The sequence below is a fragment of the Lynx rufus genome, unplaced genomic scaffold, assembly GCF_022079265.1.
Source record: "Lynx rufus isolate CCGP_SWC_20201006 ecotype Redwood Valley unplaced genomic scaffold, mLynRuf1.p SCAF_7, whole genome shotgun sequence".
NCBI classification, from domain to species: domain Eukaryota; kingdom Metazoa; phylum Chordata; class Mammalia; order Carnivora; family Felidae; genus Lynx; species Lynx rufus.
Genome location: NW_025814889.1, coordinates 134139398 through 134158667, shown reverse-complemented (window position 1 = coordinate 134158667; position 19270 = coordinate 134139398). Strand labels below are relative to the sequence as shown.

At 43.2% G+C, this 19270-nt stretch overlaps 2 protein-coding genes across 2 annotated transcripts; both read right to left on the bottom strand.

Annotated features, from left to right (window-relative positions):
- Positions 1 to 257: 257 nt before the first annotated feature.
- RBX1 (ring-box 1) lies at positions 258 to 14390 on the bottom strand. Its single transcript, XM_047066080.1, has 5 exons — positions 14258 to 14390; positions 12263 to 12341; positions 7097 to 7167; positions 4012 to 4097; positions 258 to 447 (listed from the first exon to the last, which is right to left on the bottom strand). Exons 1-5 carry the CDS (start codon positions 14333 to 14335, stop codon positions 435 to 437), a joined length of 327 nt encoding a protein of 108 aa, XP_046922036.1. The 5' UTR covers positions 14336 to 14390; the 3' UTR covers positions 258 to 434.
- A 2567-nt stretch (positions 14391 to 16957) lies between these two features.
- LOC124501698 (60S ribosomal protein L37a-like) lies at positions 16958 to 17280 on the bottom strand. The gene has a single exon (XM_047066079.1). It carries the CDS (start codon positions 17231 to 17233, stop codon positions 16958 to 16960), a length of 276 nt encoding a protein of 91 aa, XP_046922035.1. The 5' UTR covers positions 17234 to 17280.
- Between the last annotated feature and the right edge of the window lie 1990 nt (positions 17281 to 19270).

The following is a 19270-nucleotide window of genomic DNA, read 5'->3' as shown; positions in this document are numbered from 1 at the left end:
ACATTTGTATAGTGGTTTTACATTTTACAAAGCCTCTTTCTGTGAGCATATGATGCCTTTTAGCCGTCCTAAAGGGAAAGGAAGAGAGATGACCTACCCAAGGCTGCCATCAGCGAGCGGGCTGTGGATCGGGATCCCTGGTGACCAAGCGGCAGACTCACAGGACAACTCTGCTCTAATGAACAAACATGTCACTTTCAAAAGCTGGCTTTCCAGCCTTTATGTTCACTTTTTTCACATACACAAGAGACAGCATCTATTCTAGAATCCAACTGGATTTTATTTGACACAGAATACAATATGGCTGCAGGAATAGCAAACTGAAAAGACAAAGCAGAAAAGACACAGTTCTATCTAATTTATACTTAAGTAACAGGAGGGCAAGTCATTAAATGAATAACAGAACAGTTGAGCTCGATGGAAGAATTTTCTTTCTAGTGCCCATACCTGAAAGACAAAGTATATCATTTTATTAATTCCTTAGTAATTTCCTGTTTGAGGCTATAAAATCTGCTAAAAACACATGAGGAAATGTGATGAAAACCTTCTCTGCCCCTTTCATTTTGTCCTTTGTAACATTTTACCTACTACCGCCTTCTTTAAAAAAATTTTTTTTTAATGTTTATTATTTATTTTTGAAAGCGAGAGAGACAGAGCACAAGTAGAGGAGGGGTACAGAGAGAGGGAGACATAGAATTCAAAGCAGGATCCAGGCTCTGAGCTGTCAGCACAGAGCCTGACATAGGGCTTGAACCCATGAACTGTGAGATCATGACCTGAGTTGGATGCTTAACCGACTGAGCCACCCAGGTACTCCTACCTACTATCCCCTTCTTAGTGATGGTCCCTCCATGGGACTCACCTATACCCACCTGACTCTCCCAGTCACCAGATATGCTGGGCAGTATTAGGGAAGCAAGAGGGAAAAGTAGGAGCCGGTGGCTATGAAAGGGAACTGTCCGGTTGGCTCCAGTCAGCGGCTCAGACACCCCTGAGCACTCAGCCTCCCTTCCGCTTGCAGGCTATTTTCACTTCAACTCTGCTAACTCAGGCAAATCCAGGGAATAGTCATTGAACAGCCTTCAATTTCAAAATCTATCACCAGGTCCAATTTCCAGCCTGATCACATTCAGAAAGAGAACTGTAGAGAGGTATGGATTTCAGGTAGTTTCTGATTTCCCCAAAAGCCAAAATTTGGCTCTAACAAGATGATAAAAATAAACAGGGCCGGGAAATTTCTTCTACATATAAATGGATTTCTTGAACAAAAATCCTTCCTTGTTGTCTTACTCAATCTTTGTCCTGTTTTTTTTTTAATGTTTTTTATTCATTTTTAAGAGAGACAGAGACAGAGTGTGAGCAGGGGAGGGGCAGAGAGAGAGGGAGACACAGAATCCAAAGCAGCTCCAGGATCTGAGCTGTCAGCGTAGAACCCGATGTGAGGCTTGACCCCACGTACCTTGAAATCATGACCTGAGCAGAAGCTAGATGCTTAACCAACTGAGCCATCCAGGGGCCTCTGTCCTGGTTCTTTCTGAATAGTTAGCCTCTGATTAAAATACTTTGATACATGGGTGGACCCCAGGGCAATGAAATTCTGGGTCATGGCTTCGATCAGCCCAAAGGACTACTAGATCTTTTTTGCATTTCCACAAGAAATCCACTTGAATACTGTCTAGAAAAAAGTTGTGCCAAATTCCATACAGGGTAGAGCTCCAGTGTTTGTTAGTGGACTGGAGAGCAACCCAGAAGTCGTCCATCAGATTAAAGAATGCCGCAACTTGTTCCCTAGGAATTTGTTTTCCCAATGTACCATTAACTGCGGGATAAAGTGGTGCTGTCAGAGCCCAACATGAGGAATTCTTCACACACAGCCCCCCCCACTTCTAGGCTCAGTCCTGGGAATATTCCATGGGAAACATGGGACAGTTGTGGTCCAAAACGGAATTCGGAGCCTGCTCCAGGGCAGAGCCAGTTACGAAGGCCTCTTCAGAACGTAGAAAAGTTCCTTGAGGGGCGCCTGGGTGGCGCAGTCGGTTGGGCGTCCGACTTCAGCCAGGTCACGATCTCGCGGTCCGTGAGTTCGAGCCCCGCGTCAGGCTCTGGGCTGATGGCTCGGAGCCTGGAGCCTGTTTCCGATTCTGTGTCTCCCTCTCTCTCTGCCCCTCCCCCGTTCATGCTCTGTCTCTCTGTGTCCCCAAAAAAGTAAATAAACGTTGAAAAAAAAAAAAAAAAGAAAAGTTCCTTGATAGATATGACTTCATGGTTTTACACAGAATGCAAGCTCCCTAAGGAGGGGGAAGGACTGTCTCATATGTTTTTACATCTTACACATTATGTAGCATACATGCTGAATGAAGAACAATGGTAGGAGTTAAACACTGAGTATTTGACAGGTTTCTTAAAAAATGAACATGCATTGGGTAAGAGTTCCAAAATTCTTTACCAAATAAATAAGTCTAAAAGCAAAATATCTGTACCAATAACGGATTTCTAAACATTTAACAAACTAAAGAATCCCAATTTTTGTTTTATAAATCTCATTATATCCTGTTAATCAAAACTCATGTTTAAATAAAAACCCCCTTTCTCATAAAAAATTTGATAAAGAAAAGGATCAAAAACTCAACAGCAACAAAAAAGGGCAATTCACAGAAAAAGAGGCATAAAAACATGATAAGTAGCCCAATCTCACTCAAAATTCAGAAAAGGCAACTGAATACTAGTTTTCAACTATCAGACTAGTGAAGGTGGAAAAGTGCCATTAATAGAGCGTTGACAGGAAATGGAGAAGGGGGCATTCTGTTGCATTGTTCAGAGGGAGCGTCAATTAGAATGCATTCTTGGGAAAGGAAAATCTGACAATATCAACAATAAAAAATGGGGGGGTGCTTGGGTGGCTTACTTGGGTAAGCATCAACTTTGGCTCAGGTCATGATCTTACGGTTCGTGAGTTCGAGCCTCACGTTGAACTCTGACTTTGTGCTGTTAGTGCAGAGCCCGCTTCAGATCTTCTGTTCCCCTCTCTCTGCATCCCCCCCGACCCCAGCTTGCTGTCCCTCTCTCAAAACTAAATGAACATTAAAAAAAATGTTTTTTAAATAAAAAAATAAAAAATAAAGAAGGTACACATTCTTTACCCAGAAAGTCCTCTTTTAGGAACTACTGCTACAAATATACACGCACATATTCACAAAGATTCATGTGTAAGGATGTTCATCCCTACATACTAACAGTGAAAATTTTGAAACCCAAATGTCTATCAACGGGGACTGATTAAATAAATTATGGTACATCAACATAAAAAAAATGCAACCATCAGAAAGGATATATGTGGATATAGAAAAACTAACTCTAAAATGTATGAAATGAAAAAGCAAGGTGAATTACTATGTAGGATGCTCATATTTATATTAAAATTATACATGTATATCTACCCGTGTACATGCAAGCATGCGTGTGGATAGTCAGAAGTACTAAGAAGCTGACGGTCACCTGTGAGACTGGGATAAGGAGTCTAAGGTGGGAAACTAATTTTTTCTGGTATGCCCTCTTGACTATTTGAATTTTAAGAAATCTACCATGTCATGTTTTATTTATATAATAATTTAGTCGATATAACCGTAAATACTATATCAGAATTAATCAGCATGAGATAAACCAATGAAACAGGATCGGTGGATGTAATTCTAGCCCAAAGGAAAGATGCCTGACATTGGTGAGCCCCTGGATCCTTATTACGGATGTGATTCTAGAAATATTTAATAGTTAGCAGATTGTCCTATATTCTACTTTCACAGACACTGGGAGCTGGCACACTCTAAGATGCCACACCTTTGTGCGTTTTCCTCACAGATGAGTCCTTGCTTAACCAAAAGTTAGTCTGTAAACAAGGTATGTTTCATGTGTCCATCTTCTGAGACTATGCGTCCTCCAGCCTGGGGTGAGTCAAAGAAGGGCACGGACCATAAAACCCAGTCTTACAACGTCAAAACAGCCAGAGACACCTACTTTTGGAATTCCCACTCTCTGTTGTCCAACGGACACACCTGCCGTGTTTTGAGCCAGCGAGAGATGCAGTGGAAGTGAAAAGCATGCTGGAAGAAAAGACACATTTTATTAAAAATCATCCTGTGCGGGCTTGGCCATCCACTGATAATACGTCTCAGGGGCACTGGAGTGGTGACACACGGGGCTGGAGAGCAATGGGAGACAACAACGGGAGGCAAAAGGTCAACAACTGCTTACGCCGTGGTCAGGTACAGGCCATGTTCACTGAAACATCTGTTAAAAATGTTGTAACCACTAAAAGAAGAAACTACTTAGGAAGCACGGTACATGGTCTATCAGTATGCTCTCTCCCCTTCCCTTAAGGGAAGGTGGAATGTGGCCTCCTGGTCTTATTTGGATATAAGGGAAGGCTTCTACTTTCCTGTACTTTCCTCAGACACAAGCCGGGAGCCCTTGAGCACACGCAGATTTGAAACTTCCCCCTGCGTGGTCCCAACTGCCCCTCCCCCATCTTGGAGAATGGGAACCCCGGGAGCAGCGTCTTCCCCTCAGCCTGGGGTAGCACGCTGCCACTGCCACCCACCCAGAGCTGAGACAGACACTTCCCCAATCTTCCCACACCCAGCTCAACTCTGTTCCAAGGACCTCATTTCCAGATTTGTTCAAAGATGTACTGATATTACAATAGCTCAGTACTCAGGAAGCCTTTAAGGGGTGAGGCATGTCCTTTTAAAAAGGAATGAGATCGAAAATTAGGGTAAAAGGAAGCATGATGACGGACAAACTGCATACAAGCAGCTAAAGGAGCATCAAATGGTTTATTTCGTGATCAAGGCAAGAAGTAAAACGGCAAGAATACTAAGAAAGCTGGTAACTGACAGAGAGCTATGAGGCGGCTTTCAGGTTTGGGGGAAAGAAAAAGCTGCACGCAGTGGGTTAATGACATGTAGACACTAACCACACCACCACCGCCTGGACCTTTCCTCTCCTCCCTCTCTGGGAGCAGAGTGGTAAGACGGCAGCAGCAGGTGTGGTTTCCTCTCGTCTGTGAGGGGCTGGCTCAGGTGGGGGACAGGGGAGTAATGTGGGCACCCCAGCAAAATAATGAAAACTTTCACAAACTTGATTTAATAGCAGCCTTGAAATCTGGTCAGCAAGGCTACCAAAACATGCATGGAACTTCAAGAAGAGTCACTGAGTGGATTATTATCACGTGCGTTGTCTTCTGATAAAGACAAGAACAGAATTCAGTAACTAAAAGTGGAACCCACAGCTAGTACGCTATGGATGCTCAACAGGACAAATACTTTCCCAGAGTGAGAGCTTTCACGCGATCCCTTTTGCACAACTCCCTAACTCTCACGCAGCTCTTTGTAAAAAAGAGAAGAAACAAAATTTCTAAAAAGCAGAAGGCTGAGGCATTTTTCTCAATGACCAGGTGGCAGGGACACCTAAGAGTACTCAAGAACCCTCTCTCCATGTCCCCCCTCCCCCATCAGGCATCGGGTCCCTGTACGCTGCAGCTACCGCAGAAGATGGAGGGAAAGAGGCTGTGAGGCAGGTGACAGCAATCGCTGGACCACCTGGTCCCAACTTTCTTCCTGTTCATGACCTAAGGTCTGCTCATGGGTATGTTTAGCAGTCTTAAAGTACGCTGACCAGTGCTTTACACTTTACAGAAGATGCTAACACGTATCACCTAACTGGAGCCTTAGAGCAATCGGGACAGGTATTTTTACCTTCATCGTGCAGACAGGGAAGCGAAACCCAGACAAATCGCGGGACTTGCCAATTCACGGAGCTGGCCAGAAGACCCAGAACTAGAAGCCAGCGTTAGTCCGAAGGTTTCTGCCGCACCGTGCCAGCTCTCCCTTATGGCAGGCTCCCTGAGCTAGGCTCTCTGTAGCCAAATTTAAGGGCAACTTCACTCCCTTTTCCTTCCACCAAAAAAATAACATGGCTTTTAGTACATGCCTGAATGTCAGGCAGAGCAAGGAACCAGATTATGTTTTCTTTATCCCCATAAACAACAAAGGCGTCCCCTGGCCACTACAGGCTACTGTGAAACTCCTCAAAGGGCCCTGGCAGAATTCAGAAGGTGCACCTCAAGGCACGGGGCTTGGGGGAGCGGGGAGGGGAGAGCCTCAGCCTGATGGGGAAAAGTACTGACAGCTGCCATCTGCTCAGTAACCACCAACACCCCAAATTTGTATTTATATGTATTTATTCAACAAATACTTATGTCTACTACGTGGCAGAAGAAAATCATTTCATCCTGTTTATAACTCTGTGCCTACATGAGGGAGCCCAGGCTTAGGGATGTCAAATACCTTGCTTGGAAGTCACTTAGCAAGTGAGTCCAGGACAGGGAATGGGGGTCTGACTCCAGAGACTCTTAGGCCTGTGCCATGCTGGGAGCTGAAGTTCCTCTGTCCCCTTGGCACAGGAGGCTCGGACAGGACAATTTTAGCTCCCGTGACTAGGACTATATGGCTCTACAGATGAATTTTTAACACATGCTAGAAATAACATATTTGATGCTGTTATCGTTCACAGCTGTCACACCATGGAAGGCTGTACATTCTGTCCAATGATGCTGGACAAAACATTTCTGGCACGAGCCATGTTAAAACAAAATCCTAACTTAGTACATTTGCCATACTTTAAAATACACGCAGGCCCCTGAATATCAATTTATTCACCAAACTTAGTTCCACAAGGTATCTAGCACTTTAAAGAAAAAAAAAAAAAATCTGTTCGGAAGGTAAGGATTTCTACCAACAGGAGAATATTCCAAACACTGTCACAGGCTTTGAAGGCAATTCCCAAAGATGAATCCCCAAAGTGCTAACAAAAGTGGGTCCACTTTATAATTAAGACAATATGGTGCCCCTGCAATAAGTAGTAATTTTTCATCTGTAACAAGAGAATAGTACAAAGATTTAAAATCTTTTTTATTATTTGTATACCTTTTGGGAGAAAGGTGGGCTAGTCATTTTTTTCCTAGTTATTTTCAAGACTGGCAAAGCAGGAAAAGTAGTAATATGTTTACATGCCATGCTGATAGGGAAAGATGTTTCCTTACATTACAGACTCCCCACGCAACAGTGCACTCTTCCGAAGTAGCAGACGCCTGGTTAGCTTGACATTCTATGCCTGCGGGAAAAAGAACGACAGGATCACTGGACCTCAGGAGCAACGACCCTTCAGTCCATAGCAGCCCTCCCTGCACAATTACAAAAGGACATGATTTGGGTGGGGGCGAGGGTGGTACAAACCTGAACAAAATCTCAAGTGGTTAACTAGTTATAATCGTTTTTGAATGAGTACAAAATAGGGGTGAAGCACAGAAGGCAGAGATGTGACCTAACAGTTTGCTCTGCAATGATTTCCTATCCTTGTTCACAGACTGAGTTATGAAGGAAAAGGTGCATTTTAGTTCTCATCATAATCTGACCTGTCCAAATGAAAGTGATTACTCCTAATTTGGGAAATTTAGTAAATTCTTAAAGCTACCTCGTAATTCTGCCTGTTCTGAGAACTGGCATCTTCTCCCTACTCTCGGCAGATGCTGTCTCGCAGGCCCTCACAACAAGAAGGCATAGCTGGGCAACAAGCTTCAGTCCCTAGAGGGGTCAGGCAGACGTGTGAACTGGGACAGAAGCAAAATAAAGGAGAGAGAAGAGGCCTGTGGCAAACCGTAGCATATGCTATGTGAAAGCAGCAAAACTCAAAAGTCTTTAAAGCACTGTGAAGCAAAGCAAATCTGTAAGGCCAATGGGTCAGAGATTTGGGGCACACGACTTGGTGATGCTTACTACCTCGGAGGTGATTTTGTCTGGTGACTACACAGAGCAAACTACAGCAAATATACCCAAGTACCAATTTCACAGAAGGGGAAGAGAGGGGAAGTGAAATAGAATACAAATCTGAGATCAAGAACTGATGAGTAAAACTCTACTGGGGATAAATATTCAAGGAACAAGAATTACTAATGTATCATTTGCGGTCTCTGAAGGTGGTAACTAAATGGAGTCTCCCATTTGAAGAGTAAAAAGCTTCAGGAAAGACTGTTTAATAGGAGACAATTACTTCAAACTTCCATCGGTGGAAAACAGTAAAACTGTAGGCAAATAATGTTGAGATTTGAATGGGTAGATTTGGTCTTAGGGGAAGAGATATACCATATGGGTTTTTCTCCACCCTTCAAAAATATGAAAGGCAAAGGATCTAAAATCACAGAACTTCCTTCTGCTATCCACATTCACCCTAAAGAGAGTAACTGGATTTTCCCTCTGATAGGACTGGACAATCTAGGATCTGTGCAGTATATTCAAGGATTTACTGGCGCTGTGACTGCACTACCATATTGAAAAGGAGAGAAAATAAAATCTGATGTTCTTCAAGTTGGATCCTCTCACTTAGATGAGAACAATGTATTATGAAATCAGCTGAATGAGAGGCAAAATTATTTAAATAAATAACAACTGTTTCCAAGTACATTATCATGTTTAAATTTCTCTGGGTCAAGGTATTTTTTTTTTTAATGTTTTATTTATTTTTGAGACAGAGAGAGACAGACAGAGCATGAACAGGGGAGGGGCAGAGAGAGAGGGAGACACAGAATCCGAAGCAGGCTCCAGGCTCTGAGCTGTCAGCACAGAGCCCGACATGGGGCTCGAACCCACGAACCGTGAGATCATGACCTGAGCTGAAGTCGGACGCTTAACTGACTGAGCCACCCAGGCGCCCCCAGGTCAAGGTATTTTTAAGGGACTCTGTCTTTCTATGCCAAGTCCAAAGTACTCTTGGTACTTGAATAAGCAAACAAAACCCATTTCTACAGAGAAAATGGGGAGCAAATACATATGTATTCTTTACCTGACAATTCCTAACAAAGAACAAAAATATATAGGAGGAAGAGGATTGCAATTTAGAATGCCAAATAAGAATGGATATGGCATGGGAAATTACTAAATATGAGTGTAAAATGTTCTCGAATAGGAAATGTTCTGGAGCTGTTGGTGCAGAGTGAGTATAGGAGTTGAGTAGTTCATTTAAACAGGGAAACTAACTGTTTACTGTCAGCCTAGAGCAGACAATCAAGCAGCACATAATAGGTTCCTGTCATACCCCTGCAAAGGCAGAAGCTTACTGCATGTGATACATAAAGCTTAGGGACTTTTAAACTTCAATACAAGAGCATTACCACCAAAGGACTGCTAGGGAAGCAAAGGCTTCATCTTGGACAGATTTCACACTTTCAAAACAGGCATGGACATGTGGTTTAGGAAGAGGCTAACTTCTCACAGCAAAGGTTGGGTCTAAGCCCTTCTGGACGCCCTTTTCATCTGGAACAAAATTACCTGAGATAATGGAGAAAATAACACCTAGCAAACTGTGTATTTTTAGAACAACCAAGAAACGGAGCAATGTAAAATAAATACAAAGCTGTAAGAGGGCATGCAGTATCAATTTTGACTCCAAAGAGGAAGTCTTCAGACCAAGAATGCTTTATGGAAGAATCCAACCGGGGCACAGCCATAATCACTCCTATTTATTTACAGCTGTATATATAATCATTCATTTAATGCCACACTTTATTAGAAAATGGCCATTGCTAAATCAAGATTCTTATTTTCAGCTTTAACAAAAAGTCCTTTTACAAGGATCATAATCCATTTATTTTCTAATGGAAGACAAGCCCAGTTGTAGCTACCAGATTACTCTTTAGTGTTTGTAATAAACAAAAGGGTATGTTTCTTAAGGGTAAAGGCTTGATCTCAGTCACTGTTTTTATCTTATCAAAATGCCCAGGATATGAGTATTCACTGAATGAATAAAAGACGTGACTTCAGTCTAGAGAATAATCTGATGGTTACTAGAGGGGAGGAGAGTGGGAAGATGAGTTAAATAGGTGATGAGGATTGAGGAGTTTACTTGTCATGATGAGCACAGGGTGATGTATAGAACTGTTGAATCACTATATTGTCACCTGAAACTAACAGAACACTGCGTGTTAACTAAGTGGAATTAAAATAAAAAACTTAAAAATATTTAAAAAAATAATAAACTTCTCAATGAAAAAAAAAGACATGACTTAAACACACTTTCATAATTTTTTGTTATAAGAGTTCAATATTCTCAGGCACCTGGCTGACTCAGTTGGTAGAGCATGTGACCCTTAATCTCAGGGTCATGAGTTCAAGACCCACATTAGGTATGTAGCTTACTTAAGAAAAAAAAAAAAAAAGAGTTTCATATTCTACTGCTTCATCTAACATTTAAAATAAATGATAAAGCCAGTAGGTATCTAACTGAAGACCTACACTGATCCCTCAAATGTTCCACTCTAAGTCAGAATATCAGTGGCCTTTGTCTGTTGTGGTCCTCCCAAGAAGTACATTCTCTTGCATCCAGAAAGACACAAAATGACTTAAATATAGAAAAAAAAAACAAAAACCAAAAACAGTGTTATTTGAAATCATTAACTATTTATAGAAGAGAGCCCAAAGAAAATAAAATTTGCTTTGGGCACAACTACTTGTGAAAATGCACAGCAACAAAATTGGCAAACATATAATCAAAGACCCCACCCAAACACATTTAAAACTGTGCATGTGTTTCTCCGTGATGGGTTCCTTCTATCTACATTAAACATCATGGTAGCTGCTATCTACTGTTGTGTGAGAAGGTAAACAGGGTCAAAACTCAAAGAAACCAAGGGCAATAAACTACCACACATGTTACTTGACTGGTGTTCCAAGTTGCAACAATCACACACTATTCCCCTACTTTGTATTTTTATTATTCATAGATCAAGTATTTAGTGAGAACCTATTATGTACTGGACACTATGCTAGATGCTGCGATTTAGCAGTAAATGATCAAGAACTAACTAAATTAAATAGCTACTACAAAGGAAACTATAGGAGGTGGTTGGAATATTATCAGAACTGTCGTAGCCTGTGTATATGTAAGTATGGTTAGGAAAACATTTCTGAGCAAGTTTAAGGGGAGATCTAAAGACCAACTATGGATTAGTTCTGCATTTCCCAATAAAGTAACCGCTAGCTTCATGTGGCTACTGAACACTTGATATGTGGCTAGTCTGAAATGAGATGTGCTCGAAGTGTAAAATACATTTCAAAGACTTAGTACCAAAAAAAAAAAAAAAAGTAAAATAGTTCACTTTAAAATATCACTTACATATTGAAATGAAAATATTCTGGATATAGCAGGATAAATAAGTACAAATCATCTGTTTCTTTTTATTTTAATGTGGGTACCAGGAAATTTTAAATTATGTATGTACTTGGCATTTGAGGCTCATATTTAGACTGGAGACTAACGGGTTAGACAAAGGTAGTGGGGAGAAGAGGGAGACTATCCCAGGCAGAGGGAACAGGATATGTAAGGGCTCTAAAAGAGAGCATGGACACTTCAAGAATGAAAAGTAAGCCAGAAAAACTACCATAGTGAGCAGGAGAGTGGTACGAGATGAAGCTGGAGACGAGGTGAGTGATTTTCAAACTCTAAGTGCCTATAATTTCACCTCGAGAAAGTTGAAATTTCTTTGCTTGTATCAGATCTCACTAACAGATCATTTTAGTACCTGGATGAAAAAGTAACCTCGGCTGTTCCTGACATGATCAATATTCTCGCTCCTATTACTATAAGGATACTTAGCCCATCAACAGCTATAATCAAATCCACCATGTATTGGCTACTATGTGTGATGGAATCTGTAGGAGATTTAAACAGAATTTCTTTAGTGCAATTAGTTGCCTATTTAGATGTTGGCAGCAATGTTCTCTAAACTTTGGGGCTAACATTGAATTCCTTACTTCTTTGGCTTCTTTTCTTTATAAATCTTGCCAAGCAAAAACTAGCTTTGATAGAATATTTTAGCTCAAAGTTTATTTTCTCCCTTTCACTATTTTTGCCTTTGAGTCTGGGTATGAGATCGGAAATATAGAGGAATAATCTACAGTGCCTCTGTGTCCACAATTCATTCTAAATGTGTGCTTGCCATCTTTAGATTGAGTAGATTTATTCTGAGAGATGAGTATGCCTCCAGGATATCGTTAAATCTACTCTATTTCAAACCTACCAATGGACTAGATGCAGAAGACACCAAGTGTTCTGACTGTGCTTTATATCTCCTTGTGAAGAAAAAACTGGTCACATCAAGATAGGCACAATCTCTGTAACCTTCTCAATCTCCTCCCATCCTTCTCCAATTACTTACAAAGATCCATGATGTGGTTCCTGCAGATGGCACAGTTATCAACCACAATATCCCAGGCCCAGAGAGCTACTGCATTCCACTGCAAAGAGAAAAAGGGGGGAACAATACACTCTCCTTGTAACACAGGCACGCACACTCTTAGGATTGCACACTGCGGCTGCAGTTAACACAGAGCCACAAAGACCACCAAACACAAGAGTTTGGGGACATTACATTACTCTTATTTTATCAGAGGGCAACAGCAGGCTACACGTATGCTCACCCGTTCTCCAAAAGGTTGAGTATATGAACACAGAAATTAAGGAGTCATCTTTATTTTTTCCTACAGCTTAAAATAATTTAATCGACAATATCAATGTAAGAGATGAGGAATAATTTTTAAGTGCCTGTTTTAGGTTTAATAAGCCCAAACTCGAATTTCTGTACAGGTTTCTCCTGAAGAGCTCAATTTCTGCATAGATCAGTATCTGCTTTTCAAGGCAACTTTGCAAGCATGAGGAGGGAGGTGAAAGCTAGGAACAGAATGAACTAAGATGATGATTGGATCATAAAATGGGTAATCGTGGGATAAGCTGGATAACTAATTACCCAGTGTCAGTACACAGAACAAGGTCATCACTTAAATCTCACAAGATTATTTCACAACGAACTCTAGAATTCACGAGAATTTTGTCTAGGTCCAACCGTCAAATAAACTGATGTTCTCACCGCTTACATGCTCAGACTCATATTTAGTTAAGATAATTCCAATCAAGAGTTTATCTAAAAGCACTATTTAAGTAATTCAACCTTTTGGTTTCTGCAATTATAAAGATTCCCAAACTCCCTTTTCATCCACTAATTTGGTGCCACTTCCAAAACCTTCAGCTCTTTCAAACCCAATTCTCTGTGTCTAGTTAAACTTCTCCAGCACTTTTCAGCCGACACCTTCAACTTGAAGGGAAAAAAAAAACCCCTATTTCTATTCTTCAATATGGCTGCTGGCTGTAACTGAGCATGCAGTGCCCACAATGAAACACCAAAAAGCACTGGGAGGGGGAATATTGTCAGTGTTCAGCCAGATGTTCCAGGAATAACATTTTCCCTATTTCAGAGTCTTCATTTGAACAGATTTATTTTATATTATGTGGGAATCGGTACTTTTCTCCCCAACTGTTGGCAATTCATGCTCCCCAACTGTAAGGCATTTCATGCAAAAAGACACGTTCCACGTTTTTGCTTCCCCACTTTCACCCGGTCGTTCGCCACTAGTACTCAACCCTTCCTAAATGACACAACGTTTGGGCTCGCATTTTCTAACAAATTCCACCATGCTTTTTTTTTTTTTTTTTGGACAGAGGGATTCTGGATTATCACCACAGGACTGGGGCGGCTGCATGACTAACCAACAGACCTCTTAGAAGAACCAAGAGTTGTTAGACTGGCGACACTTTAACTCGGAGGGGACGAAGGCTAGAGAGAGGGCTAAGGGAGGCCTCGATTAGTCGAGGAACGGTTTGGGGTCCCTCAGAGTCAGAGAGACCCCGAGCTTCGGGAAGGGGCGGGGCAAGGAGATCACCAGCCGGGCTCCTCAGAGGCCTCCAATGCGGTAGGAACTCAGGTCCCGGCTTTCGCCGCACTGCCCCCATCCTCCACCCACCGCATCGCTCCGACTCCCCCTTGTATCCACCCCACCCACTCCTCCCCACCCCTCCACCCCTCCAGTGACAGCTCAGGCGCTTGGCTCCCTTAGCCAAGTCGCAACCCCGAGCATCTCAATAAGCACATCCGTGATTGGTCCCTCAGACTCCAGGCGAAACCAATATTGCCATTGGCAGTGGGCCGCAGTCACGCCGATCAACTCTAAGACCCGCCCCCCAGCTTCCTTTTCTGGTACCCGGTCCCAGGAACGCCCTGCAATGAAGCCCTTTCCTCCGCGCCTTGGTCATCCTCGGGCCTGCCAGCCAGATCCGCGCCTCTCTAGCTTCCCTGAGGAAGGCGCTGGCGAGACCCAACCTTTTTCACTTCAAAGCGCTTCTTGCCCGCGCCGCTGTTGGTGCCGCTCGGGGTATCCACATCCATCGCTGCCGCCATTTTGGAAACACACGGTCTGTCGTCCGGCCACTGCGCCTGCGCATCAGCGCACGCCTGGCTCTCCCCCCTCACCCCCCCCCCCCGCCCTGGCGCCTCCTCCCGCACCCCTCCCCTTACTGGCGCGCGAGGGGCGTGTGGGGGCGGAGTATGTGGCCACGCCCCTTAAAGGCGCTGGCGCAGGTCCCTCCCTCCCCTCCCACCCCCCGGCCCCTGCGTCGGCTGTGGAAGAGGCGGTGGCTGGGGCGGGGCCGGGCGGGGTCGAGCCGACGTGCTCGAGAGGGCTAGAAGCGCTCGAGAGACTACCTCTCGTCGTCTTCCCGCGGGAAGCCCCCGGCCACACTCCCTCAGCTGGGGCGGCGGCCGCTTCCTCCGCTTCGGCCGCGACCTGCCGCCCCGGCCCCGCCCCGGCTTCCCCGCCGCCGCAGCGCTCCAGTGCCGGCTGGTGTTCCGCAGCGTTCCGCCGGGGAAGGGTCGAGGGTGGGCGCCCCGCCTTCTGCTGCCGAAACCGGGACCCCGTGGTGTCGCAGGTCCCGACCCACTTCCGAGCCAGGCCCGACGTGCAGCCTCCCTGGGAGAGCCGGGCCCAGGCACCGTTTGGTTCCTGATTCCAGTTCGGGAAATGCTCAGGCTTCGACGGGGAGACGGGATCTCCCCGAATGACCTGTCCAGAGCCCCACTGTGCAGGCATTCTCCAGTCCTGCCTTAACCTGCCCACCCGAAAAAGGCGGAGGAGCCTTAGGAGCCTGGGAGATGCCATCTTCAGCCTGCCCGAAACGCCAGTCCGTGCTAGAATGGCCTTTGGTTCAAGTACACGGTTTCAACTTCACACGCTTGAGCACATCTCTCCCATTCCTCAGTTGGTCATCTAACAATGGGGACTTTTCTCCCTGTTTTCGGTCCTCTTTCGGCTTCTTGCTCTGTAGTCACAACTGCAGTCGCTGTACGTCTTGAATTTTGCGTGTGTGTGTGTGTGTGTGTGTGTGTGTGAGGCATTTGACCATTTATTCTTACGGGACCTTTCCTTATAGCCAAAGCACCTGTACTTTACGTCACCTTCCCATTTCTAGACCCAGCCCCTCCTTTTAGAATCTCTAACCATGCAGAGGTACGACTCCACTAGATCCCTCTTAAATCTTGTATTGGCTTATTTGAAATCTCACATTTTCTCTTAAAAGAAAATTGGAAGGTAATAAAATGTGTTGACTGCATTGCCAAACCGGAAGGACTGTGATTTGTTTCCTTGTCTTAGTCATAAACAGGAACAACAAATCTGTGAAAACCATAGCTTTAGCCAGACTCGGAAAGAGAAAAATTGTGTGAGACCTTAAAACATTATAGGAACCCTACAAACTTTTTCTTAGCCCAAGTTTTGTTAGAGTGATAATTCCATGTTGAGATTTCTATCATCTAATTTATTGTGTTCTCAAAGGCCCCTGCGGAATATGATAAACCCATAGTAAATTAAGGTATTGAGGGCATATTTATCCTTCATTAAACGAATTCATTGAGTATGTACAAGGTTCTTTTATAAATAGGAGAGACATGGTGATGAAGGAGTCAAACAAATTTCTAGTAGGAAAATAATACACAGGTAAATACATTAAAAAAAAAAAAAAACCCCAGGAAGTGCTTTTAAGGAGACAAAACAAGGTCATGAAATTGAGGGGAAACGGAGACAACATTAAATTGGGTGATTAGGAAAGGCCTCTATGAGGAGTGACATTTCAGCTGAAGTCCTTACAAGGGCCTAAAAGATCCTGCATGATCTGTTACCCATTCATTTAATATGTTTTCTTCATAAAAAAAAAAAAAAGGTACATTTACTAACTCATTGGATTTATTGTTGTGTGTCCTCACCAAGAGAGGGGATTTGTTGTTGTTGTTGTTGTTTTGTTTATTGGTAACAATACAGTGTAGGTAGGGTCAGCATGTGTTGAGAGAACAAATTTGAAGCTTATCAAGCAAGGAGAGTGTGGTAAGAGATGTCAGACAGACGGGCAGAGAGAGAGGCCAGATCACAGGTAGGGATCTTATTTGCAGATGTTCTGGGAAGTTGTTGGATGGTTTAAATTAGGGGAAGGGACTAACAGTGACATAGAGACGGTGACATGGTGACAAAGAGAGTGATAAAAATGGGTCCGTAATGTGCAAGAGTCCATTGTTCACATCTTCCCAATTCTGTATTTAGCAATTTCACGTTAGTAGCTTGAAATTGGCCATAATAGTAGTATTTACACCATGGAAATGGGCAAATGCTGCATATCAGGGTTTCCTACTTCCCAATTTGGTTATTAAACATTTACCACTGATAGGGGCCAGGTCATGCAGGATTGTTCAGTAGACCTGTGCAAAGGGTTTTGGTCCTTATCCTTAGTGATGGGAAGCCATTGAAAGAATTTGACCAGTGACTCACATGGTCGGATGTGCACTTTTAAAAAGCGCTAGGCAGGGCTTCCACTTCTGGGAAGATGGAGTAGACATGCTTTTCCCTATTTTTCTCACTTACGTACAGTTGAAATCCCTGAACAGGATATATTTTTTATTTATTTTGTTTTATGAAAAAAAATTTGTATAAATTAACCCATTTATCATAGGCTAGCAATGTTTCAAATGGTGGCGCTTCTACTGGTCTTTCAACTCCTCCAGTCCTCTGATGGCTAACTGTACTGTGACAGAAGTGGTGTTGTAGGAAGAGACACCACCCGCTATGGTTTTCATGCAGGAACCGCAATGCCAGATCCCCACAGCTTGTCTTTTCATCTTGGTTTTGCCACAGAAGGAGCAAGTGTACTTGGCATGCTGGCTTATTTCAGTCTTCTTCACCATTTTCCTGAGGGAGGCACCATAATGCGTCCAGTATTTACCGACAGTTCCGACCTTCTTGGTGCGTTTAGCCATGTCGCCCTATGGAAAAAAAATGTTAATGTTTATTTATTTAGTTTGTGTGAGAGAGAGAGCATGAGAGAGCATGCATGAGCAAGTGGAGGAGGGGCAGAGAGATAGGGAGAGAGAGAATCCCAAGCAGTCTCTGCACTGTCAGCACAGAGCCCCATGCTGGGGTTCATCCCAAGAACCATGAGCGTGACCTGAGCCGATATCAAGAGTCAGATGATTAACTGCTTGAGCCACTCAGGAGCCCCCAGGATATTTTATACACACACACACACACACACACACACACACACACACTGTTTGTTTGTTTGTTTGTTTGTTTGTTTAAGTAATAAGACTCCAAGAGATGGAAAGAAGAAGGCAGACCAGTTAGGGACCTCAGGACTTGAGGAATGACATGGTAGTGAGGTTCCCTGGGTTTTCTTCTTACCTCCTCTATCCCATACTTGGAGCTGAAGAATCTGGCAACCAGAAATAACAGTGAGTACAGACAAATAAGAAAGAAAGAGGGGCGCCGGGGTGGCTCAGTCGGTTAAGTGTCCAACTTCCACTCAGGTCATGGTCTCGTGGTTCATGGGTTTGAGTCCTGCATCAGGCTCTGTGCTGACAGCTCAGAGCCTGGAGCCTGCTTCAGATTCTGTGTCTCCCCCTGTCTCTGCCCCTCCCCTGCTTATGCTCTGCCTCTCTCTCTCTCCCTCTCTCTCCCTCTCAAAAGTGAATAAATATTAAAAAAAAAAATTTAAAAACAGAGAAGAAACAAGGCTGTTTTCACTAGCAAAGAGAAAACTTTTAGACAATAACTGCTTTACTCCATTCAAACAACACAGAAAAAATGTGGCCCCATTCCCACCTATGCCAGCAAAGTTGAATGGGCAACTGGTCTGTACAGCTTGCAGGTTTTTAACCAGGTGCCCCAACACCCATGCTAGTGTGGTGTAGGTCAATTAAGGAGTTGGAACATTCCTCCCTTCTGGCTGATAATGAGTTCCCTTAACCCTGTTGTGTAAGACAGGACCATGACAAGGTCTGGACATCCACTCCAACCCAAGTATTGAGGCAACCCTCCTCTCTCTCCCTGCTGGGCTGGTGTTGGAGGAGGCTAGTGGAGAGTCAGGACTTTCACCATCACTCCATAATGATGAAGGTGCCCTCACTGCAGTGCAAGTGGAGACCATGTAGGGAGCTCCCACCCCCACCCCTGGGTGTTAATGGGAACAAAGTGGGGAAACTGGACTTCTACCTCCATCCTCCCCTGCTGCACTGATGTCAAAAAAAGCCAATTAGAGTAGAAAGTTTAAATAAAATCCAGAGTCTCGTAATAGAAAGATGTCCAGTTTCAGTTGAAAAATCACTCAACTTACCAAGAACTGCGAGATCTCAAAGTGAATGAAAAGGCTATCAATAGACACCAACACCAAGATGATAGAGGTGTTAGAATTCTCTGACAAAGATTTAAAATCAGCAATGATAAAAAGTTTTCAGCAAGCAATTACAAGCTTTAAACAAGTGGGAAGATAGACTTAACAGAAAACAAAACAAAAAAAAAGAAGACCCAAATGGAAAGTTTTCAACAGAAAAATGTAGTAACTGAAATAAATATCTCAGTGGATGGGTTCAACAACAGAATGAAAATGATGGGGAAAATAATCACTGAACTGGAAGATAGCACAATGGAAATTACCTAATCTAAACAAGAGAAAAGAAAATGGTCTGAAAATCAAAACAAAAACAAAAAGCCCACAAAAACCAAAACCAAATTAACAAAACCCTCCAGAGCCTCAGAGACCTGTGGGACTATCTCAAAAGACTTAATGTTTGTGTCATCAGAAGAAAGGACAAAGAGAGCCAGGCTTAAAAAGTAATTGGTGAAATAATGGCTGAATACTTCTCCTATTTGGCAAGAAACATAAAAGCCTATAGATTCAAGAAAGTGAGTAAACCTTAAACAGGATAAACCCAAAGAAATTCATGCTAAGAAATATCACAATTTAACTTCTGTAAACTAAAAACAAAAAATCTTGAAATCAGCCAGAGAAAATGACA

What these genes read in the sequence shown, in the direction of transcription:
- RBX1 (XM_047066080.1), bottom strand. Translation starts at nt 14,335, where the DNA reads ATGGCGGCAGCGATGGATGTGGATACCCCGAGCGGCACCAACAGCGGC. An exon ending in GAACCACATCATGGATCTTT is followed by an intron (nt 7,168 to 12,262) that starts GTAAGTAATTGG and finishes TTTTTCCCGCAG; the next exon opens with GCATAGAATGTCAAGCTAAC. An exon ending in TTGCGTGGGGAGTCTGTAAT is followed by an intron (nt 4,098 to 7,096) that starts GTAAGGAAACAT and finishes CTTTTCTTCCAG; the next exon opens with CATGCTTTTCACTTCCACTG.
- LOC124501698 (XM_047066079.1), bottom strand. Translation starts at nt 17,233, where the DNA reads ATGGCTAAACGCACCAAGAAGGTCGGAACTGTCGGTAAATACTGGACG.